Below are 25,751 nucleotides of genomic sequence, written 5' to 3' on the forward strand. Positions count from 1 at the left end.
CCTCATTTCTTCGGTTGTAATATGAAGTTGATAATAGGACCTACATTCAGGGTTGTTATGACAATTAAAGGAGATAATGTGAATAAAATATTGGCACAGAGGGGCAGCCGGTTGGCTCAGTTGGTTAAAGTGCAGTGCTCATAACATCAAGGTCGCCGGTTCAGTTCCCGCATGGGATGGTGGGCTGCGCCCTCCACAACTAGAGTGAAAACAACGACTTGACTTGGAATTTATGGGTCCTGGAAAAACATTCTGTTCCCTGATATTCCCCAGTAAAAAATAAAAAGTTATCTTTAAAGGTACACACACACACACACACACACACACACACACAGAGCCAGTTAAGAAGCACTCAGTGTTAGCCACTGCTGCTGTGATTGGTAATCAAAATTGTACTTGCTAAAGCTGAGGAGAACATGTCAGCTTTTAAAGTGTAAAAGAAAAAGACTTCTTTGAAACGATTTAGAAAAAGCTATGTTACAATAATTTTAGAAGTGTCTATAATTCCTTTAGGCAAGTGTGTAAATATCCTGTTGAATTAAACACGCACAGCCTGACTTTACCAACACCTGGGTTTATACAAGAGTCGGGTAGCACCCTGGAGCTGTGTGAACACCCTGGAAACGTTCAAGACCTTCTCTCCCTACTTATCTCGTGGGATCTAAACCCGATAAAGTAGCAGGTCAGAATTTGAAAACAAAGTTGTAAAAAGGGTGCTACTGCTGCTTCTGAGAGCAGGGATGGAATCCAAATGGTTTTACTGTGTTTCCCCGAAAATAAGACCTAGCCGGTATCAGCTCTAATGCATCTTTTGGAGCAAAAATTAATATAAGACCTGGTCTTATTTTACTGTAAGGCCCAGTATAATATAATGTAACAATATAATACTGGGTGATATTAATTTTTGCTCCAAAAGATGCATTAGAGCTGATGGTCCGGCTAGGTCTTATTTTCGGGGAAAACTCGGTAAGACAACCTACGATATAATTAATGAATGTTGGCAAACCACTGGACAAGTAAGTTGCGTTTCCATCATTATCCAAGAGCAGATAGTGGGAAAACCAGTCGGATTAGAAGGGCAGAAATTCTCCAAGTAAACAAATTTTGACATTCTCATTGTTGATTCCACGAAGGAATATACCTGCTAAAAAGGACGCCTTGTGGTTAACAGGGCCCAAATTCATAATCAGTCTAGCAGTCCTTGTTTACAGAGGCCTCTCAAGCACAGTGCATACCAAAAGCCACAGGCAGAGCTACTAAACCTCCTACATACAGTGTGTTCCTGCCGTCTGAGCTCAATCTCACCAACTCCTGAAATCGTATTTCAACCAATGAGCTGAGACAGGCCCCAACCATTCAGATCTGGACAGTTATATCCTCATTTGCAACCAAACTGACTCTGGTCCTATAATGACCAATCAGATCACGCAATTCTGAGCAATCAGGGACCAAGGCGGGATTTTCTCTATATAAGTGGCCTCACGTGTGTCTCCATAGAGTGCACTTTTCTGGTTCGCTGGTGGCTGCGTTTCCCGGTTTGCAAGCTGTTTACCTGAATGAACTTTCTCCTTTCATTGCACCCCAGATTGGAGACTCCTGTTGACAATGGATTGGTGGCAGGGACTTTTGTTGACTTCTGTTATCTCAAGGTAGGTGGGCAGCAGCCCTTTTTATGTCAGTCACTCCAGATCAGAGGTCACAGAACTGTGCTCTAGTTATCTGGTAGCTCTAAAGCCAAGACCCCTACTTAAACACCACAAACGGATTGTTTTCTCCAGTGCTCACAGGATTGAGGGGAATATGCTCAAGCTAGTTATGGTTTGGGAAGTCCACCTCCTTATGACTAAGGGATTTCTCAGCCTATAAAACCAGTGGGGGCTAACCAACCATCAGTTACCAGAGGAGGCTGAGCTCTTCCCTTGGAGCTGTGTGGGGTCATCAGACGTTTATCACAGTCACCTGGTGGCTCAAGCCGAACCCTTAGGCCAATGCACGAGTGGGAAGTTGGCAGCTCTGAGCCTAGAGCAAGGCCTCCGCCCTGCCCCCATCTTCACGCCCCAAGCAGTGAGGAGTGCAATTAAAAACAATTTCTATTTCTGATCATACAACTCTTGTTCACTGCAGGAAACTTGGAAGGCAAAGAAAAACATAGAGGAAAAAAAATCCTCTGCTACCTGGAATAACCCCTATTAATAATTTGTATTTTTTGATATTAAGAAAAAATAAGGTGATAATAGTGTAGTTTGTGTCCAATTTTCTCTCCGTTTAATGTTATTCTATTTTTTTTCCTGAAAATAAAATACCGGCAAAATACCTTCACATAAATGAAGCATAGTTTAACCACCCCCTCCAATTTTTGACTATTAAATAGAAAGAGTACATGGCCTTTTCAAGGCTCTTTATACTTATTTTCAAATTGCCTTTCAGAAAAATTGACAAATTTGCATTCCCACCAGTACTGAGTTTCCTCATGGGACGTGCCAGAATTAAAAAAACAAACTTTTATCAGTTTGAGAAAATTTACTACATTAAGTTAAATGTAAGACTGAGCACTTTTTCCATATTTAACCACTTTGAGCTGTGAAAGATTTTGAGCAATCTTTTAAAACTTCAAATCTGATCATGCCAAACACCTGCTGTTTAAAGGCTTCCTTTTGCACAATATATTGTGAAAGCTCTCCACCAGCCTTGGTTACGGCCGTTCTAGGCTTAGAGTTGCCATGCTCGCTGGCTACTGACCTTTTGTATCTGCTATTGCCTCTGCCAGCTCATCCTTCTTTGCCTCGTTCTTATTCATCTTTGAGTTTTTAGCTGCAGTGCCACCACCTCTCCCAGAGACACTCACTGACAACTCTTAGGTCCTATTATCCTATATAGATTTTTGGAGCACCTTGTAGTTCTTTCTCCCTGCTGTGCCCTTTTCAGTTATATAAATTTACAGCAGGTCCTCAAGTAATGTCATTTTGGTCAACTTGGTTTTATGTTGAGGGAAAATCGATTCCCAGCTGGGGCCATTGGCTGTGTGGTTTGCACATTCTCCCCATGTCTGCGTGGGTTTTCTCCTGGTACTTTAGTTTCCCCCCACATCCCAAAGGTGTGCACATGAGGTTCACTGTCGTGTCCAAGCTGTCCCAGTCTGAGTGTGGGTGTGTGATGTGCCCGGATGGAGGGGTGTCCTGTCAGGGTGGCCTGACCTGCTGTGGGAACCTCCAGACGCCCCGTGACCCTGAACTGGAAGAGGTGGGTTGGAAAATGCTTTTTTATTAATATTTCTTAAATGTATGGCTCACATGTGTTTCAATGTTTAATATTAGAAGTGCTTTGGGTCTTTTAGAAGTTTGTTCATGTTCTGGTGACCAGAAGTATGCTGTAGACACTTGTCTATTATCAATTAGTCTATAGTAAAATTTGTTTCCTTATACATTGTTTTGCTTAAAGACGCATTTTCTAAGAACGTATTAATCATGTCAAGGGCTGTTTTTGGGTAGCTGTTTTGTCCTACCATGTTATTTATATAGCTCCATGAGGACAAGAACAGTATTGCTTTGCTCACTCCTCCCTAGTGTGTAACACACAGGCTGGCGCCGTGTCTAATAAATGACGTGAAATAGTTATGACCAGTTATGGGAAGAGGTGGTGTCTGAGATGAACTGGTTGGTGTGTGTATAGAACCTAACAGGGAGACTATGAAGAGGTCAGATAGTAACACTGCTGGGAACTATTGCAAAAGAAGATACTGTGAGAGAACGGAGGTGAGAACAGCTAACTCATGAAAGATGGCTTCAAGATTAGCAGCTTAGTATCTCTGATAGGCAAAAGCAATCAGTTGTGTCCTCTTTGTGCTCCAATTATACTTTTTAGTTCAGCCGTTACTCCCATACGTTATGTCAACGTGACCTCTGTAAGCTCAGTGTACACCCAGGCTCGCTGGGACCAAGGCAAAGCACTTTGGCTTCTACAGTCCTAGGTCTGAGTCGTGGCTCTATCGCTAAGTCTGTGTGTACTAAGTAATTCAGTTAATGATTATGCACCTATATTTTCTCATCAATGGAACCAATTATTAGAATTGGTTTTACAGATCAATGAGGTGACACATAAAATGTAGTGCCTGGCACATATTATAAGCTTAATGTTAATACTGTACTATTCTTTTAGAAGAATGAGGTATGAATAAATCTGATATGTGAAGAATCCAAGAATTCCTGACACCATAGGTGTGCATTGTTTAATGAAATAAATGTTAAGAACGTATTAGTTTGGTGCAAAAGTAATTGCGGTTTAAAAGGTTAAAAAAAAAAAAATTGCAAAAACCGCAATTACTTTTGCACCAACCTAATAGAAATAAGAACAACCTTACGTGCTCAGTCACAGTATCAGAGGTGGAAATAAAGGTAAAGCATTAAGCTCATCAGGAGCTGTGGTAGGACTATAAAGTAGTATACGCCTTTTAAAGGACAATTGGGCAACATCTATCCAAATTAAAAATGTGCATATCCTGAAATTCAGTGTAACCTCATACACTAAAATAGAGGTTCATAGACAAATCAGAAAGGGTGTTCATTAAAGCATTGTTTCTAATAGCCCAAACTTGCATATCATTATGTCTGTGAACAGAACGCAATAGAGCCATTTATAAAATAACATGGACAACAGAATGTATCTTCAATTTCTTAAGGGGACCAGAGATGCAGAACAGCACAGAATATAATTCATGTGCTGGGGAAAAAGATCTGTGAAACCCAGTATTACTCTAGAACTTCAAAAAGCATTTTTGTAAACTCAGTGAAGAGCTTGTAAAGATAAAGACCTTTCTGATGGTTTTCTCTGGATAGAAAAATCAGCTTAAGGAAATGATGGTGTTACATTAAATATAATTACATTTTAAAATTTGTTACGGGGAAATAAAAAGTGATTGACCAAAGAAAACAATTTAAATTGGGTACATCAATTTATGTAGTAACACCTGACTTAATTAGTTGTGTATATTTTACTAATTTACTCATATTAGTGAAAACAATATCCAACAGTAGACAGCTGTTTTAAATCACAGAACATCCATGTAATAGAATACTATATAATCATTAAAAACCATGCCATAGAATAATTTTTTTATATTGAAACTTCTTAATACATCATTAAGCAAAAAGGATAAATTGCAACAGTTACGTGCAGTTTGACCGGAGTTAGTAGTTGTTATTTTTAAACGGTCGAATTATATAGAGGTGATTTTTTTCTCGTTTTTTTTTTAGCTTCTTCCCTGATGTTTTTCTATTTCCTGCAATGGTTATGTAATTAGGAAAGATTGCTATTAAAACAGATGCTTACAGCTAACTCTAAGCTTGCTTTATAACTTGGACATTAATGTAACTATAATGCTAGTTACATTGGTACAAATCCAAGAAATAATTCACGTTTGGAAAGAGGTAAAAGTTACTATTTCCCAGGAATCTTAATAAATGTTAAAGACACTACGTTGTTTATCAAAAGGATTTATTAGAAAATATTACATACTACATATCTGTTTGAGTATCGTTTCAGTAGACAGCACTCCATCCTCATACTATGAACAATGTCTCACAGACCATAGGCAACCACTGTGCTTCTGAAGCTAAATCTTTTGGATGGAACATTCAAGCAGTACACACTGGCCATTTAAAGGAAGATAATGAAGAAAATGTGGTAATTACCAGGAAAAAGAAAATCACAGAACTTTTGGAATGTTAAAATAATTATTTTCAGTCTCAAAATTCTAGGCATCACTACAGCCTAAAACATAGGTCAATGTGACTAGTAAGTTAAAGGGACCAAAGTTTCAAAGGTCAAGTTAATACTGAATCTTCATAAATAACAAGAGAAATCTGTAACCCCACAAAATGTTTTTGATTAAGTTTGTGCACATGCAAAATTAATGTAAATTTCTGAAAAAAGTAAGAATGGGCAATAGTAATGCAATGTATTTTTAACATAAAGCATGCACTTTCTAATACATTCTTAAATATTTCCGTTTTAAAAGTTTGAATTCTAATCCAGTAACATTCTTCATTAGCTATTTTAAATGCAGTCTAACCAGTACCCCAATCAGATACGGAATACACACTTGTTATTTTCAAGAAAGGTGGAAATAATTCATGGCAACGTTATTAAAGATGTCAAACTTTAACTCTTGACCACACCACCTAGTTTTTCTTCAAAACTTTTAAACATGTTTGCAAAAGATAAATGGTATAAAGCATTTTAAAATGTCACCCAACTCCCAAAAGTCACTGAAAGAAAATGAAGGAAAAGTATGCATTGTGTGATTAATCAGCCTATGCAATTTGCTCCATTTTCAAAGTGTGAACCAGCTTTAACTCAAAATAGATTGAAAGTTCACACAATTGTTTCCAGAGTTCAAAACTGAAACAAATGAGGTGTGCATTGGTATTTAAAACACTGTCTTAATATTTTATTAGAATATACTTCCAAACTTCTTTCCCTTCACAATCTAAACACAAACTTTAATTAAAAATATATATAAATCAGTATAATACCATATTACAAATGTCCAGAAATGCAGAATAAAGATCAAAAACTGCCTGGAAATATTTCTAACACTTTTTGGGGTTACACTCATAATCTAATAAAGATTATGAACTAGCACAATCATTATTGGGACTGTCATTTCAAAATATTGTGCCTATCAAAGCTAGCACCAGGAAAGTATTGTGCACATAAAATTGAGAAACACAATCTTTACTTCAGAAAAGCAGTCCTCCAGAGTATTGCTCTTGCCAGTTTAGCTAGTAAAAGGGTCTGTCTCACTGAGGCACGCATCTATGAGCCATTTACCTCTTATCTGAATAGCTTTCCAGTTATTTGGTATCTATTGAAAATTGTTACTGGAATGAAAGACAGTTTGTCATGGAGATAACCCATTTTTTTCTTCCAAGATGCCAATTAAAATCACGGTACTATAACATTTTTAACTTACCTTTTATAAAAATTAACATATTTTAGTATTAAAAAACAAAAACAAATCCCCAGTCCCTGAAATCCTAACCAAGACTCCATTATGTAATTTCTCTCCTGTTCCACAACACAGATTTTAACGTCTAGATTTTTCCAACATGGTTAATGGCCATCATATGGTCACCAAATTAACACTCTACTCATTGTAAAGCATTTGGAGATTTCTCAAGTGTGAAAAGAATTTCACTAGTGATTAGATAGATGAACAACAACCTGAGGCCACTGAAGTGAGTCTCATAATTCTACCTTCCTCCCGAAGCAGGGAGAGTCCCACTTCACAGCAGTTCTCGGGTTGGCACAAATAATTTATCATCTCTGATAGGTAGAAGACATTAGGAAAGAACATAATTTTTACAAAGTCAACACTTTTTCAAAACTGGTCTTCTAAATTCAACAAAGAATTTAGACTGCCAAAGTTTTAAATCTAGCAAATCAAACTGCTTCATCTCAATTGGAGGGAAAAAGGCACAAAGAAAAACAAGCAGCATAACCTTCATTTGGTGACACAATAGGTGAACAGTGTTCCAAAGTTTTGAACACTGAATGTTACTCAGGTGATAATTTGTTTTCTATCGAAGCAATTTATTCAGATGTGTGCTTTAAAAATACAGATTATGAACCCTGCAATTGGTATGTTCTGTTATTAGAAATATTCTTCATGGTAATACATTACTTAACTTTCTATAATTAGAGGGGGAAATCATATAGATCATACTTTATTTTTAGCCTGACAGAATAAATGTATTATATATATATATATATCTCTTCCAAAACCAGTGCACTTAGAAATTTCTAATTTATGCACTCCATTGTTCAAATCAAAAAGCTGTACATCTTCCAGTATCCACACTATAACACAGTCCTAGTAAAAATGCACATTCCTTTAACCCCTTTACTTTCCCTTGAATTTGCTTTTAGTTTTTGGGGGGTGGGAAAAGGAAAAGATATAGAAGTTGCAGTGCAGAACTATTATTTATTTAGAACAAAACATTATATCCTATGTTAAAAAAAATAATTTTATCAAAACCAAATTTCAATCACAGTTATGTATGATTTTCAGTTAAAGGTACATGTTGAAATTGCACTTTGCAGACATCGCGATAGTGTCCTTCAGAATGCTCTCCATTTCAGCCTATGTTTTTTTCAGTAGACACAGGTTCTTCCAGAGTTTTCTTTTGGCTTCCCTTCCGTGAATATTTGTATTTGTCTACATAGGCTTTAACCAGATTTGCCACTTTAGTAGAATTGACTTCTCCACTCTTACTATGACAAACCTATGAAAAAAGGAGGGGATTTTTTTCTTATTAAAGGGAGCAAAATAGAAAGCTTTGTAAAAAACAACCCCAAAGAGATAACTAGACATTTTTCCGTTTCGTATCTCATGTGAACTTGTTCAAAGGTAAAAAAGCTGACAAGAATTAGAAGAAGCTAACTCTTATTATTTTAATTAGACTTAAGTATCCCTTTAGTAAAGTAGAGAAGGTTCAGAACAATATGTACGTTAACTCCACTAAAGCTATAACTTACTTTATCTACTGCTTTCCGTACAATCTCTTTATATTCTTCCTTGGTGATATCTTTATTTTGGTAAAATGGCTTAATGGCCAGTTTTACCTCCTGTGCTGCTTTTTCTTGAATTTGCAATTTCTGGTAAGAGAAAATGTATAATTATTATTTTGCCCAATTGCATACTTTCAAAAAAAATTTTTAAATATAAAACTAACTGAAAACACTGCACATTTACATTATTAGAAGGAACTCTTCAAGTGTCATAAACACAAAATAGTTATTTACTAACATACGTATCAAACATTTCTAAAAAACATGAAATGTTACTAGTAACTCATTGGGCATCAATATATCCAGATAGAACCCTTCAAATAATATTAGAATTTAAGATTATCAATAAAGTCCCTTCACCATTTATATAATAGAAAGCTGTTATTTTTTTCAATTTTATCATATACAAAATTATGTAGGTTGCTGTCAACCTTGAACTTGCCTTGTCTGTCTTCGAGCTATCTGCGCTGGCTTCCACTGTAACACTTACTTTGCTTTCTGCCAATTTTACAGCAGCATTAGAGGCTTTGCTGTGACTCGATGACGGAGTATTACCAGAACTTGGTCCCTGAACTGTTCCCATATTTCCTGGGGCTGCTGTCGGAGCAGGCAAGACTGGTGTACTCATGTTATTACTTACATGAGAAGCACTAGGAATGCCCTGTTTTAAAGAGTTATCATCAGTTAATTAATTACTTGTACTCAATAGAAGTCTTTTAATCATGTATTAGAAATAACATTTAAAACTCAAAGCAATTCAACAGTACTTAAGAAAAAGGCATATTTCAGGTCATTTATATCTAAAGAAATCTGAAGAAAAATGAATAATATTCTTAAACAGAGCCCTATTTAAAATATCAGTATGACTTTTAAATTATACATGTGTAATGTTCTGACACCAACACTAAAAACAAGAACAGCATTTAAAGAATAGCATCTTTCCTGCAAGGCTCTTCATGAAAATTAAAGTGCCCCCCCCCCCTTAAAGATGGGAGAAAATGAGGCAGTGAAGTCACTGGCTTGCAGTGAGTTGATAGTAGATAAAGACATTAGATCCCATATCTGGAATCCCATTCCCCTGGTCTTCCAACTATATCTTGCTGTCAGGATTACAGAATTTCTGAAATATAGACGTAAAACTATAAGCAACACAATGTTTATAAATTATTCAAATTTTCTATATGCCTTAGAGGCACCTTTCTTTTTAGCATGGTAAATTCGTGAAAATGAAACACAGATGATAACGGATAATTAACAGTTTTACCTGGTGTTTGTCCAAACAAGACAATATAAGCTTCGTCACAGTATTTTATCACAAGTTCCCACCCCCTAAAAAATCCAATAAATTAGGGAAAAAATGTAACGCACCCATGACTTCATTCTAGTTTGGCTCATGATCTGGTCTTCTTAATCTGACAAAACCTACTTGGGTATCAGTAACAGCAAAATGTAGCCTAAATGTGACATACGCATTCAATTCATTATCGTACCTGAGGGCTGGGAGTTTTGGGAAGGACGTGAAAGAGAGTTTTGAAGATTTACCATAAACCTAATCCAATAAACAATTGTTTTGGATGCTAGGAAGCCTCTCCCCCAGCCCCACAGCTAAATGTTACAGTGGCTATGATGAGTAAACTTGACTTGCCAAAAACATACCTGCAACTGCTTTCCATCTGGCTGTGGAGCAGTGTAGCTGACTTGCTGGGATGGTGGGGGCGGGGGCGGGGGCGGCGGCAGTCCCTGAGACACACTGGTAGGAGCCGCGACCTGCATGACAGGCACTCCCGGATGCAGGTGCAAGGGCAGCTGAGGGTGAATGTTAAATGGGCTGCGCTGGATGTTCATCAGAGGGGCGTGAACACCCACGGGGTATGGGAAGATACTCATAGGCGGGTGTTGTGCGTTCATTTGTTGCTGCATTACATTCATTTGTGGTTGCATCATATTTATAGGTAGCTGAGAACCATCACCTTGTTGATTTGTTTGGTCTTTTAGGTTAGAATCTATCAAAAGAAAAAAAGGCTTGTGAAAAAAACCATGTTATACATTTCTTTAGACAGAGAAGCAAAGAACCATTGGTTATAGTAAAATTAAACAGCCAATTAACAGACTGAGAACACCTAAACCAATCTCCAATTATTTAGCTGAATCCTGTCATTTCTAGATGATATGGGCTAGTTTTCAACTAAAAGAAAACATTCAACTAAAATTAGTTTTAAGAATAAGTTGACATATCTATCAATATTAGCCAAGAATCAGTAGCTCAAGAAACTTACTGACTAGTTAACTAGATACAAAATTTATTTAGGTTACTTAATTAAAAGTAAAGTTAATCAAATTTTAAATCTTCAACAGCTTTTTTCTTGCAATGTTCTTAATGAGAAAAGCCAAGCTAAATTTTCGTCAAGAGTAACTTATATGAGAACAGTGATCAAAATAATTCAAGTGCACACATCTGAAATAAAAGAAATACAAGATACCCTACATAGAAACATCCCAAATTTTTCTATTGTAATAAACTGTACTTAAAATATTAAAGTCTTTGGTAAGGTTTGGGTCAGGGGAGGCATATGTATATATGTATTTACATAATGCAAAGTGGCCTATAAACCACTGGAATTTAACATTATAAAACTATAAACAGGGATCATTTCAATTCATGCAAATAAGGTATTAAATTTATAATCTCTTTCCTTAAATAAAATAGCACTAATAAACAGAATATGTTACCCTGTTCAGTTGTTTCCTCCTCTTGTCTCATCCATCCAGACTGTGAACCTGAAGAATTTCTCCCTCGTCGTGAGTAATAGTTTTGCACATCTGCTGGCAGAGTCTTTCTCACAGCCCAACTAGATGCAGATGTCCACCCTGATCTATCGGCAGGTGTATCAAATGAGAACTCTTGTTCATTTTTCCGTTTATAGGGTTGCTGTTCCACAAACTTGAAAGACTCATTCCCTGAACCATTTGAATTCCCTGAGAGGGGTTTTTGGTTTTGCCACCGATTTTCATTTTGATCTGTGTAGGCAAAACTACCTCTGTAAGTGCCTCTGCCACGATTACCTCTACCACGGTTAGACATCCAACCTGAACCAAAGTTTTTATTCCAAGAATTCCCTGAATGTTCATTTCTATTTTCTTCCCAGTGAGAATCTTTTAACTTTTCTGGATTTCTGGTCCTTGGGTCAGGACCAGAATTTATTTTTTCTGTTACCCAAGTGGGACAGTCATTTCTATGTTTGTCAGCAGAATTTGGACCATCAGCATCTGGACTTATGTCATTTTTTTCTTTTCTTGTATTTTCATTCTGTTTCTCTGGGTCATGCTTTCTGTACCGATCATTTCCTCGTGGACATCTCCAACCATCATTTGCCCATCTTTCCTTCCACCGAGGAGAGTAACTGTCTCTGTCATTTCTACCAAATGATGAACTCTTACTTTTTGTTCTAGATCTTGATGATGACCTAGAACGAGATCTGGACCTAGACCACCTTCTGGTTCTCCTTTCTCTATCTCTATCTCTGTCTCTGTCTCTGTCTCTATCTCTATCTCTCCGTGGTCCATCTCTATCACTTTCTCTTTCTCTGCTCCCAGAACTGGATTTTTCTCTAGGGGAGGAATCTTTCACTCTTGACTGTGACCTTCTATTTTCTCTAGAAGTGTCTCTTTTTGGGGAGAGTGATTCTGATTTTTTTCCGTCCCTAGTAGTGCTATCTTTCTTTGGAGATCGAGACTGAGATCGCCTTCTTTCTCTTGCAATATCCTTTTTTGGGGACTGAGAACGAGATTTTCTCCGTCCTCTTGCAGATTCTTTCTTGGGAGATGGTGATCGAGACTTTCTTTCTTTTTCAGTTTCTCTTTTGGGAGATGGAGACTGAGACCGCTTCTTTTCTCGTGTGGTGTCTTTGTTGGGTGACCAAGTTGTAGATGGGGAATGAAATCTCGATCTTCGAGTACGAGGCTTTTTGGCTTTATCTATCACATCTATCGGGCTTTCAAATGGTTGAGATACAGTTTCAACCTTTTCACTTGCAGGACAAGAAGATGGCATATTATTTTGAGAGCTGTGCTCCACAGAATTTTTAAGTTGTTTAGCATCGGCATTTACAGACAGTTCAATTCCAGATTCATTCTGTCCACTGCAAAATGAATCACATTCCATTTCATTATTGTCTTCATTAAAATGCTTCTGAATCTGTTCAATGTGTGTGTTAGGCAATTCTGTAGGTCTGGGATGTTCAACCAGAGATTCAGTCTTTTCTTCTAAACATTCGCCTAACTTGGTGTTAGGATTATTTTTTAATAAATTATTTTCAGAGTCTTGAATAATATTGAAATTTTCATTTTCTGAAGTACCACACATTGCAATTATTTCTGCACCTTCTGTTTCAACATGCCCAGGTAACTGAACCTCTGAGCTCTCAACAGATGTTCTGTCCACTGTTTCTATAATTCCACCTTCAGAAGATTCTAATTTGGGGCTGTCTACAAGCTGTTCTGTTTCTACTGTAGAATTTTCATGATCAATAATTTCCACTACAGGACTCTCCATAACCTTTTCTTCATTAATCACTATAACCTTTTCTTCATTAACCACTAACTCTGCATCCTCAGGTAACTCACTTAGGCTGGGTACAGGTTGGTGTACTTCAATTTCAGATGCGGAACATGTAATAAAATCACCGGGAGGACGATCTGTACATAGATCTGCTTTTATCTCTGATTCTGAAGGTCCAGATATTTGGTCTTGGTTTTCTAATGGATCACCTCCTTTTTCAGAAATATTTTTAGAACTCTCACTAGTTTCTAAACACAGAACATTAGCCTCTATACCTGTATCCTCAACTTTCTGAACTTTTTCCTCCTCTCCAACTAGCACAGGAGGACCCTGGGTACAAGGTTCAGAATATGAAGAGTCCACTCTTTCCTCTGTATCACGGTTCTCAGTGTGTTCCTCCCTTTCTTCTATTTGCTCACTGCAACTTCTCAAGCCATTAGCAGACTCATTTTCTACATTTGTCGGCATAGTACAAGTGTTACTACTTTCGGCATCTGATTGGTGCTGTTTCTCTAACACAGTTGGTGTGTCAGATTCTGCTGTTTCTTCATCTACTGAATCACTGGAAGATGATTTTTCAGGAGGAGGTACAGAGCTCCGAAGTTTCTTTTTCAGTAAAGGTGGTTTTCTTCCTCTTCTTACAGACTTCCGTTTTGGAGCCTGTCTTGTTTGCTTTTCTGACTCAGCTGAAGAGGAAAGACTTACAGATGGATTACTGTTATCTGGGGCATCACACCCAGAATTATTTGATACTGGAGATCTCTGAGACTGACTGACTGTTTCAGCTCTTGTGTTACGCGTAGATCTCCGTGTAGGAGTTGTTGCTGCAGGTTTTCGTCTTGATCCTCTGGTGTTTGATGTACCAGAAGTTTGCTTCTTCTCATCTCCTTCTTGAGCATGTGCTAATGCATATCCCTTGCAAGAAGCACCTAATAATGTATTTGTTAAAAAAGTAAAAAATAAGTACGTTTCAATAAATGATAATAGTTTGGCTTCAGATTATTTTAGCATAAAATAGGTATAACAGTGAAACAAAATACATTTATGAATCAAATTATGAAGAAATGCATAGCTACTAACATCTGAGTAATATCAGGTACTTATCAGCTTCTTTTAATGCTACTAAAATGAGTTACTGCAAGATTTGAATCCATGTAGGCAATTTTGTAGGAAAAAAAAACAAACTAAAGAAAATATGTTCGGTCTGATAACTGCCATTTGCTTTATGAATTTGTATTATCTAGGCACAAAGCAAGAGAAAATAAGTTATCCACAAATAGATAAGGACTCAAACTATTTGTTCACAATTAACAGGAGATGTTACTTCTAAAGATCTAATTAGTTCCTTGAAGACTTGAAGTTGTAATTTCTTAAAGTAAAAGGGATTTTCTAGTTGGAACAATTTTAAAGTCAAGTCACTGTCCAAATATTACAGAAATATTTAGGAAGTACTGTTTATATCATATTTTACAGCTTTTATAAGTCACCAACACTCACTTTTTATGAGATTGGAAGCTCATAATTTTTAAAAACTAGAAAAACATTTCATAAACTTTACCAAAATTTTCTAAAGATATGGTACTTGTTGGAAAAATAGTTCTTGGCAACACAGAAGAGATGAGAGGAAGGACTTCTGTTTCAATATTCCAGGGTATAAAACCAATTCTGAAAATTCAAAACAAAATAAAGACATTTTTGCTTAACTGGTTTAAAAAAATTAAACCAGCAATTTAAAATCATTAATTTTCCAAATCAGGTTAGCAACATTAAAATACAGTATGCTTAAATTATTTTTTGCCCAAATAGCTAAAAATGTAAATTCAAGGTTACTCATTGTTCGAGAATGGCTACCAATGGCTGCAAAGAAAAAAAAAAAAAAACACCTTTAAAAGCATGTTTTTCTGATAAATTAAGGGCAAAGGGAGGTCAAAGGCAACTTAAATATATAACAGTTGTTTCTCTTTTAAATAATTTATTTTGTCAAGAATTTTTTTAGCTTTTATTCTTTTTGCTATTCTTAAAAAAAAAAAAGTAACCACAACCCCAATAGAGAAATAGAACCCTTCTACCACTCCATAAACCTTCATGCCCCTTACGACCCCATCCCTTTCCAGGCAACCTAAGAGATAATTTAGTCAAATTAATCAAGGTTTTAAAGAAATTAGTGAGGTCAAAGGGAAATCAGTCCATGAATAAAAACTTGAATAACAGAACTATATTAATCGAATTTTGAAGTATAGCATAGATATCAGTTTTTGTTAATTTCTTTGTTTTATAACATATGTCAAGGCCCCAAACATCAAAATATATACATTAAAAAAAAACTGATTTCTATTACTATACTCTAAAACCCCTCCATCTAAAAATGGTAACTCTTCAAAGTTTCCAGTGGACATACAGACCTGCTAATAGCCCAAAGTTTCTGCATCCAAACCCAATCTACTCTCAGCTTGACTATATTATTTAATATAAGGTGAGATTCTGCAGTAGGGAGGTGGAGAAGCATGAAAAACAATGTGTACGTTACAAATGTACAAAATTATATGTAACTCTACAAAAAGGTTTCATATTATACATATATGGGCTTCCTAATTTTAGTTCTATTTGTGTTCTACTGTCATTCCTACAAGGAGAAGGGCCCTATGCAGAACTTTATTACAGTGATCACACATAAAGTTACAAGAAGTTGCAGGAATGAATATTCAGGAAAAGACCTTGATCAATGTTTTGCAGTGGCGCTTGATTTAAGTACATATCATGTCTCTAGCGATGTGCCAGTAGCTTCAGGACTTAAACTAAAAAAGGACTACATTACAGAAAATCATGAATGCCAGGGCAGAGTAGGGATCTGATCAAATAGTTATTTAAAAGAACATTTTTGAGAGGGGAAATATCATCATAAAGGCAGTAATTCAGCTAACCGCACACAGGTAAGATTGGAATGGGGAAAAAGAGTAGAGGAAGGATGACAGATCTGAATGCTATTATTAATAATGACTCTCTTAGGTGTTTTTTTTATTTTTATTTTTTTAGGTGCTCTCTCTTTTAAATGAATTACATACCTACATTTACTAAACATAAATAAAACATTCTTTTCAGGTGATTTTTAAATAGCAATCTTCGTTAGGCATTTGAAACACCAATTTAATTTGTACAAAACTTCCTCAGAAACATATTGAACAAAATACCTTTGTACTTATATATTAATAATATCTTGTGCTCGTGTTAGCATTTAAACACTTTAGTAAACATTTTTTTTTTTACCTTCCAATTCCAGGTAATGTATCAGGAAACCATGACAATTCCAGTTCCTGTCTCTTCTGCCTAATCAATGCACTGACTTCATTGACTTCTATAAATTCTGTACTAAAAGATAGATTTTAGACCTTCATCAGAATCCCCAAAATTTAAGTTTGGAGTAACAATTGGATTACATGATATGTAGCAGACGTTTTCATATCTAGCATTATAAATTGCATTAAAAAGAATATTTTCCTATTTAAGCCCTTTGAAAATGAACTCATTCCTAATATAAGTAAAATTTGTATATAAAGTCAATTTGAGATTAACATTCTTATTATTGGAAGAGAAAAAGCAACACTATTTCTATCCCATAAACCAAAGCTGCAGCAAGTAGTGCTGGCAGAAACTGTAGGTGAATTGTTTCCTCCTGAAACTAATCGGAGGACAAAAGAAGAAAATAAAGGAAGGTATGGTTAATATAACAAAAAAATGGGTATAGTTCAGCTTTTCAAAAGGCTATTCAGATATAATTGTATCCTTTGATGACTTGCCAAACTTAAATCACACAATCTTAATCTGTCTTAGTTCAACAAACTCTGTGATTTTAAAACTCCAATTTAGTCTTCAAATTCCTCATACGTGTTCTGACTATTAAGTTCGCAAACTCATCCTAGAAAAGGTGCAACATATCTCATTGCTGAGTATCACCACGATTACTTCGAAATACCCCCCTTGGGAAGCTATGAACTGATGCCAGTGCCTAGTCCACCGTTCAAAGCAATGTTGGAACTCTTTTTCTGGAATGGCCATCAGAGCTGTCGTATTACCCTTGATGTCCTGAATGTCATCAAAATGTCTTCCTCTCAATATTTCCTTTATCTACAGGTAAAGAAAGAAGTCACTGGGGGCCAGATCAGGTGAGTAGGGAGGGTGTTCCAATAGTTATTTGTTTACTGGGTAAAAACTCCCTCACAGACAGTGCCGTGTGAGCTGGTGCATTGTTGTGATGTAAGAACCATGAATTGATGGTGGAAAGTTCAGGTCATCGAACTTTTTCACACAGCCTATACAGCACTTCCAAATAGTAAACTTGGTTAACTGTTTGTCTAGTTGGTACAAATTCATAATGAATGATCCCTCTGATATCAAAAAAGGTTAGCAACATCACTGCAACAAGTTCGCGAACTTAATTGTCAGAACTTATATCTCTACCTATCTACCTATCTACCTGCCAGTCACTATGGTTCAAAGATGACTGGATATTTTCTGAAAGGGTTCTGCTTTATTAAGTACTACCTCCACAATTTAAAAAGTAGCCTACTTGTCTATCACATAAGAAGCCTGTGTAGAACAACTTAATTTACTATTAATGAAAACAAAGCCCACTAGTGCAGGTAATCATTGCACAACAGAGGGTCACAAAACAACAGGTTTTCTTTTTGCTATTTTTCAAGAAAACAAAAACAAAGTGGGCTTTCACAATGTTTGTTGAGCCTGAGTTTAAATTTCTACCAAAAGTTAATTACAACTAAAACATTATACTTTTTATAAAAGTGTAAATTAAAAGTAGAAAATACTAACCAGTAAGCTCTACAGGTAAAAGAAGATTCTCCAGTGTGACTAGAAGAAAACATATTGGAGAAAAGATTTCTGAAGCATTGACTTGTACACTGATTTGATCTTTGAGGCTAGAAAAGTAAAAAGAGGTTATTAATGAAACAGCAAACAAAAAAACCCCTCCATAATAGTTGGTAACAGTTATATTTAAATATTTTGATATACCTGAGGCACTAGTTATGTACTAAACAACCATAGTGTTATCTAAGAAAAAGTGTTCAACAAACCTTTATCTTTATTGTTGCATTTTTCTTTCCTCCTATTTCACTGTATTTAGAGTTTCCTGTACAAAAACACAAAAAGATTTGATTAGCTTGTCTTAATTTTTATAAGGCTGTAAAACCAAGTATTAATACTGCTATACTGACAAAAGAAAGTTAGAACACGTAGAAATATATACAGGGTGCAGCTCAGGTCCAGTTGCCGTTGTTAGTTGCAGGGAGCACAGACCACCATCCCTTGCGGGAGTTGAACCAGCAACCTTATGGTTGAGAGGATACGTTCCAACCAACTGAGCCATCTGGGAGCTCAGCGGCAGCTCAGCTCAAGGTGCCGTGTTCAATCTTAGTTGCACCATCCCTTGCGGGACTCCAGGAGTCGAACCAGCAACCTTGTGGTTGAGAGCTCACTGGCCCATGTGGGAATCGAATCGGCAGCCTTTGGCGTTAGGAGCACGGAGCTCCAACCGCCTGAGCCACCAGGCTGGCCCTATAAATTACCATTTAACCACTGGCACCAACTTCAAGTAAGTACCCTCCTTCCTCCTCAAACTTTATAATTAGAGTTAGGAAAAGTAGAAATGTTGATTAAAACAGCTTTCTGTTAAAGCCACATTTCTGGCTGCATTGCTTATGACTCATTTTTTGGCTTTACCTATCTCATCTGGAAATTTATTTCTAGGGATATGTACTTTCAGGTTAAGTAAGATAAAAGGGTAGTTTCTGCTTACCACAAAAATTGTGTTAGCATCTTTATAGGTTACTGCTCTTAGTTTTTCTTTACCATCAAGCCTATGTTATTAGTCATCTATACCTGTTAATACACTTGTCCTCAATAAACTGCAGCTGGTACTGTCAATGCTCTCTGCTTAGAACTCTCAAAAAAGTATACAGTGTAAATGGCAACGGATCTCTTTCAGTCTTCATCCTTGCTTGCCTCATAAAGGGCCTACTGACTGTTCAAAATCAATCACTTTAACTAGGAGGCCTGTTTCCTGCTATTGAAAGACCACATGTATTTGGGGTTTCTTCTCTCAGTCCATTGGTAATAGCCTACTTTCTACTTAATAGCATACCAATTTCCTTTTAAGTTACTATACAACAGCTGTGGATTGGTGCTATTATCCGTCCTTCACACATGTACCACCCAGAACTGTTGTTAACAAATGTAATTTCAACGTTGGGGACAGGAATGATGGCTGAGTTCCAGGAACTTATTTTCCTACCCTTTGATGTATATTTAAAAGATGATACAGGTTTTTTAAATTGCTCAAAGAAGCCAGAAATAAAAATGTGATAGGTACCCAGCCACTTTCCTAGAAACAACTACTTCCTTAGCTAGACAAGGAATTGCTGTGTTGTAACTATATAGTATCTTTTATACCCTGAGGGCGCAGAATTGTTTTCCTTCAGGTTTCATTCACTCAATACTTAATGAGTATGTACTGTTTACATAGCACTCTTTCACTTGGAAGCCTATCTCAGGAAGCCACCCTTTGACAAAATGCTCTCTATTGGAAGAACTGTTAGTTTTCTGGCCAATGTTAAGTGTGAAAATCCAGTCCAAAAGCTATTTCACATATTTCAGGGTAATTCTCAGGTAATTACTGAGTAGTTCCAATAACAATCTTAGAAGTGCTCAATATTGACGGATTTGTCTAAATTTTGGTTTCCTAGAGACCATTTCAGAAATCCACCCTCCTAATCTATCTGCTTTAGACAGCAGTGGTATGCCTTTTCATTTAACATTTATCAAAGTAATGCATGCACATACTTTCAGAAGTCAAACAGCATGTCTAGGCTTATAAAGAAGAACTACAGAAATCTCTACTCTTGCTTTTGGTTCCCCAAAAGCACTCCTCAAAGTCTTTAGCTGCTTCTAATATGAACCTCTTTATTTCTACATCACATGCTTGTACTATCCTACCTTGATTTTTTTGGTTTCCGATTTTTTTCTATTGTTTTCTTTACTATAGAAGATAAAGACTTTTATACCACTGCCCTACCTATCTCCTTTGCTGCCTCCACCCTATGTTCTTTTTGATTTATCAACATTTGATATATGCAGCATTACATTATAACTACATATAAACATTATTCACAGCTGAGCCATATACTGAATTCTGATTACTTTTCTTATGCAATTTCTTGCTTTTCCTAGGGTTAACAACTGCTTTGTTTTCCCTTTTCTTTGTTTTCCTGTATTACCTATCATTAATTTAGCTAACTCTACAAAAGTGTAAGTCTCGTCTTAATACACGCAAATACATCAACTCATACTTCAAGTCTATTCCCCTCTCTCTTGGAAATACTCTTCCTTTGTCCTGCGCCAATCTGAACTAGTAACTCTCTAAAAGCTGCTGTTCAACTGTCATTCTGGAACTGTCCTCTATAATCTGTTATCTTTTCCCTGAGTTGAAACTTATTTTCTGAATCACTCGTTGTTCCTTCATTTACTTTCTCATTTAATGAAGCATACACATCCTCTAGCAGAATTCTGAGAAAAAGTACAGGAGAATGAATTTTGCAGCTCTTATGTTTGAGAATGTCTTTATTCTGCCCTAACACTCTATTGACAGTTTGGCAAAGTACAGAATTTTCTAGGTTAGTAATTATGTTCCCCCAAATTTTCAAGGCATTGCTCCGCTGTTCCATCTGTTGTTGATAACATTCTTTCACACATGGTCTGTTTTCCCTCTCTAGAAGCTCTTAGGATATTGTTATCTGCCGAGTTCTAGAATTTTATGAAACACTTAGTGTAGTACTTACACCTAGTAAGGAACACTTACTAGGTATTAGGTTACTTCTTTATCTGGATACTCACACCCTACTATTCTGGGAAATTTTCCTTTGTAGTACTTTTCTTGATAACTTTCTGCCATTTGCTTTTATTCCTTTTTGAAATTTTATTTTTCATTACTGAACCCCGTGGACTAATACCCTATCATCTCTTTGACTTTTCGTCCTACTCTGAGATTTCTCAGTTTATCGGCTACTCCTGTTGAATTTTTAAAATTTCTGCTATAAGATTTTTCATTTCCGAAAGTTTTTTTAGTTTTGTTTCGTTGATGAAATATCCCTTCTCTTATCTCTGAGGATATTAATTTTTAAGTTGTTCCGTTTCCCAGCACTAGGTTTGTTCTATCCGGCTCCTTTTGTCTTTGTTTTGATCTCTATTATATTGGACCAAGGTTTCCCTCAAATATCTGGTGATCCCTGATTGTTTATGGGACACTAAAATACTGATTGAAAATGGTGTGGATGGGTGGTCATAGCCTTTCAACTAACTAGATTCACTGTAGGGTGATCCGGCTATTTCATCCAGAGACTCCCAAATGTGTCTCTAAGTCTTTGCTCTTAGACAAGACAGTAAGTATCTCAGAAGGTGCCTATCTCCCACTTTGGGAACAAGCAAGACTGCCAGTGCTTTGAAAAATGACCACAGGAAGAGAATTAGAGGCCTCAACATTTGACTTAATTTCCGTCTCTGCTGTTTCCTCTACTCTTTTACGCTAGACTTTAATCTGGTTCAACCATTCACTCTAGAGAGTATGCCTCCAGTCTTTGTCTAGACAGACTCCTTCCCCTACCCTGTTCAGCCAGGAATATACAAGATAAACTGCTCCTTAAATTTTTTTTAATCAATTCTTTTTTGGCACCACCCCATATCCCTGCCTTCAGAGATAATGGAGTCCTTGAGACCCAAGACTGTCTAAGGTTCTATGGTACATGAACTGATTTGATTCTTAACTTTTCCCCATGAAAGGTTTAGGTTTCAGCTTTCTGCTAAGAATAGTTTACCGTTCAACTTGTAATACAATCACTTTCGAGCTTTTGTTTTATGGACATCTCTCTCTTATCTGCTGTCTCTTCTCTCTGGTTCTCTTAAAATTTTCTTTTCATTCCTTTATTGTCATTTTAATAGGGTTCTGGGAGGGATTAGAGAATTAAACAGGTGCTCAATCTGCTATGCTTCCCTGAAAGCGTGTCTTGTTTGAATTCAACATATCTCAAACATGTTTCATGATACACTAATCCCAAAAGATATTTGTAGTTTGTTTTTCTACAATATAAACCAGTATAATAAAAGCTCAGAGCTTAGAACCGAGTGCTTGGCCGGCACCCAATTAAAGTTTGATTAATTGATTTGTTAATAAAGCTACAATTAAATGGACCTAGCATATACTTAAAGAAGTACTCCATTAAGAAATACCTGAAAAGAGGATACTTTGCATAAACTATATCAATTATAAACTATTAGCCCAAACTAAAGATTAATATTCATTCCAAGAACAAAGTACATAAAGGAGGTTACAATTTTAAAAGCACGATGATAATTCATTTTCTCTAGTATGACTGAAGAATGAAAGTGATATTTTCTTAACCAATTTGCCAAAAAGTATGTTAACCTTTTATAACACCTCTAGTGAGGCAACACCATCTTCATTGAATGAAAAACTACATTAAACAGTTTGTATCTTTTTCCTAGAGTCACAGATGGTTTAATGGAAAAACCAGTACAAAATCCAAGGAACCTACTTCCAATAAAATTGTCTACTATGCCTGCTAAAATTTAACTAATGTTATACTAATAATTTCTGCTCCAGATAAAAGAAATTCATAATGTAATGTGCTCTATTCATTAGCTTGTGTGTAACATGAAGATAATTAACTTCAGGTACAAAGTCACAAATAAATGTTCAAAGCCCCTTCCTGCTTCAGAAAAACTAAGAAATTAAAGAAGCGAAAACTGAGTTCTTCTAAAAAAATCTCACCAAGCAATTCTAGGCAAAGAGACAGACATTTTCTCAAGAAGTTCTTTTATAAAAAGAAATTTAAATTATCCTTAGGATATCGTGGTTCCTGTTCAGTGTAACTGAGTAAATAAACATGTACTTAAATTTGCAACACTTCCCACTAACTCTACCTTCACTTGAACTTTGTCTTATGCATCGCTCAGTCATCAAATGCCTACCTACATTTAAAGGTACAAGGTTGCATCTCTCTTGCATGACAGGTTCATTACTGTTCCAAAATTTTGAGACAATTATAAGTAACATTTACAAGTTCTCTTAGTCTTCTAATGAGGCCATTTGTTAATACCTAAGAAATCTCATAAGAAATGTGAAAATTAAAGGTTAAAATTCTTAAACCTTTAATACTTAATAATACCTACGGTTTATGAACTTCAGCCTGAAAAAAAAAAAAAGACGTATCTATCACATTTATGAATGGTAAGGCAAAATAATCAAGGTTTATTGGTCTAGTAAGTAGGGAGTAGACATTATGCTATCAAAAATAGTAAATTTTATGTTAAGAATTGTTTTTCAGCTCAAAAGTGCATCTACACAAGAGCCATCAGAATAAGGCAGTAATTTGAGTTTACTGCCACAAAGGTCACAGACGACCACAAAGTGAGAGGCTTAGCATGGATGACAGCAACAGTATCATGCTGTAGTGGGAGAGGCACTGGATATGTAGTCAGAAAACTGGATCAAATCTGGCTGCTCTAATTGTTAGCTTTGCAATGTGGGTCAAGATATTTAGCCTTTTAAAATTGTTTTCAAGTTTATAATTATGAACAATTTTGAACATTCCATAAAATACAAAAAAAAAACACCTACAGAATAAGTTTAATTAATATGAACATTTAGCCATTTTTACTTTCTAATATCCTTTGTCTCTTTCTTTCACTAAGAGGAAATTACTTTCTTGGAATTGGTGGTATCATTGTCACCCATGTTTTTATTATGTTTTCCAAATCTGTTTCCTGTTTGTTACATCTATTAGTCAGTTACCTTTTATTATCAGGGAATTCTAGCCAAACTCAATAAAAAAAATAAGTATTTAATAACAATTACCACTTTGTATGAAACATGAAAAAAATGCCACAAGAAAACACAATTACTACCCATAAGAAAGTTTAACTAGAAAAAACACACAAAACAATATGCTATACTATACTGTAAGACCTTAGTTAACTGTAAGACCTTGAATTATATTATGTACCACTATGGAGGGAAAAATGGCCAATTGAATTCTCACATTTCTTTTAATTACAGAAAATTTTATATATAAAAGTAGAAAAAATAGCATAATAAAACCCCATATACCCATATCCCAACCTCCACAATTATTAATTCATGTCCAATGTTAATTTACTACCTTCTCAAGATCATTTTGAAACAGATTCTGGATATCATGTCATTTAATGCATAAATAAACATTTCAGTGTATAACTAAAACGATAAATGCTCGCTGGGAAAAAAATCCTTAATACCATTATCACAAGTGAAAAACAAATTTAAAACCATATTTAATAATAAATATCATATACAAATTTACAAAACCCCAATAATTACTTAAATACCCAATGTTCCATTTTCCCCAATTGTCCATAAAGTTACATTTTTTTAACTTCCTTTGTACATGCTAGAATATGAATCCAAATAAGGCCATACATTGTGATTGGTTGGATGTTTGTCTCTTTTAATCTACAGGTTCTACACCCCTTTTAAACTCCTTGGAATTTTTTGACTAAAGAAACCAGGTCATTTCTCTGTGGTCTAAATTTTGCTGATTGCATCCCCTTATCACTTATATAGAGCATGTATATCTTGTAAATTAGTAGTTAGATTTCTTAATCAGATGCAGAGGTTTTTGTGTGTTGTTTTTTTTTTTGGTGACACTACTGCGTATTTGTTATTTACTTTCACAAGGGTGTGTTTAATGGTTGGTTGTCTCTCCTTTTGTGATGCTGATCACTTCCTAGATCTATTAATTCATTAGTTTACAAAATGCTGATGTTCAAATTTTATAATTCCATCTTCAATTATTGGCTGAAATACTTCTAAAAATTTTAACTTTCCTTTTTTCACCTGTTCAATTATGCTGATGTCTAGTTTATTTAGGAAAGGCTAGACACATGTTTGGATCTTTCCTTTCATAAATGTACCGGTTTTCAAAATGAGTTAACTTCCTAGCATCCTCCAAAACAGACCAATTAGTTTTTATGTTTATTTAAACCTGGGTAATTTTCATTAAACATGATACGTAAATACAAGCTAACTATTTCACTAGGCATATAATCTATTTCAATGCAGGAAAAACAACAACAACAAAAACTGACCATATTAGAAGGTATTAAACTCCTCAAGTAAAAAGCAACATTGTAAAATGGGTAATCAATAAGTACTCAGTACCCCTCAAATCCAAACTCATTCAGTTAAGATATTTTCACACAATTACCTAGTATTAGTACTCTGTTTCACTCATTCATAAATAAAGTACAATGAGTATTTCTGCCCTAAACCAAACAAATGACTTCGGGCATCTTCCTTTAAGTAGATACCACAGTAAGAGTAGGTTACAGGCCTTCAACAATGTTAACCTTCTCGTAGAAAAAATTTTTTAAGAACTATAATTTAAATTAATTATTCAATATTAAATTAGCTTAGGATATCCACCAGAAACTTGTTATTTAATATTCTGAATAGTAAAACAAATTCTTAAATCCAAATAATTCACAGATTCTTATAAACGGTCTT

General features: G+C 35.6%; 1 protein-coding gene across 3 annotated transcripts in view; it reads right to left on the reverse strand.

Annotated features, from left to right (window-relative positions):
* Positions 1–7,967: 7,967 nt before the first annotated feature.
* Positions 7,968–25,751, reverse strand: part of SCAF11 (SR-related CTD associated factor 11) — a 61,141-nt gene continuing 43,357 nt past the window's right edge. For 2 of the 3 annotated variants that reach the window (XM_081061167.1, XM_081061169.1), the window contains 9 exons: positions 18,214–18,269; positions 17,951–18,057; positions 16,391–16,492; positions 14,685–14,791; positions 11,299–14,055; positions 10,225–10,571; positions 9,011–9,229; positions 8,536–8,655; positions 7,968–8,282 (listed from right to left, as the gene is read on the reverse strand). In XM_081061167.1, coding sequence (XP_080917293.1) covers positions 8,136–8,282; positions 8,536–8,655; positions 9,011–9,229; positions 10,225–10,571; positions 11,299–14,055; positions 14,685–14,791; positions 16,391–16,492; positions 17,951–18,057; positions 18,214–18,269 — 3,962 coding nt within the window. In that variant the 3' untranslated portion in view covers positions 7,968–8,135. The remainder of the gene's footprint in view (positions 8,283–8,535; positions 8,656–9,010; positions 9,230–10,224; positions 10,572–11,298; positions 14,056–14,684; positions 14,792–16,390; positions 16,493–17,950; positions 18,058–18,213; positions 18,270–25,751) is intronic. The other variant, XM_081061168.1, reaches the window with a different exon arrangement.

The sequence above is a fragment of the Rhinolophus hipposideros genome, assembly GCF_964194185.1.
Source record: "Rhinolophus hipposideros genome assembly, chromosome: 9".
NCBI lineage: Eukaryota > Metazoa > Chordata > Mammalia > Chiroptera > Rhinolophidae > Rhinolophus > Rhinolophus hipposideros.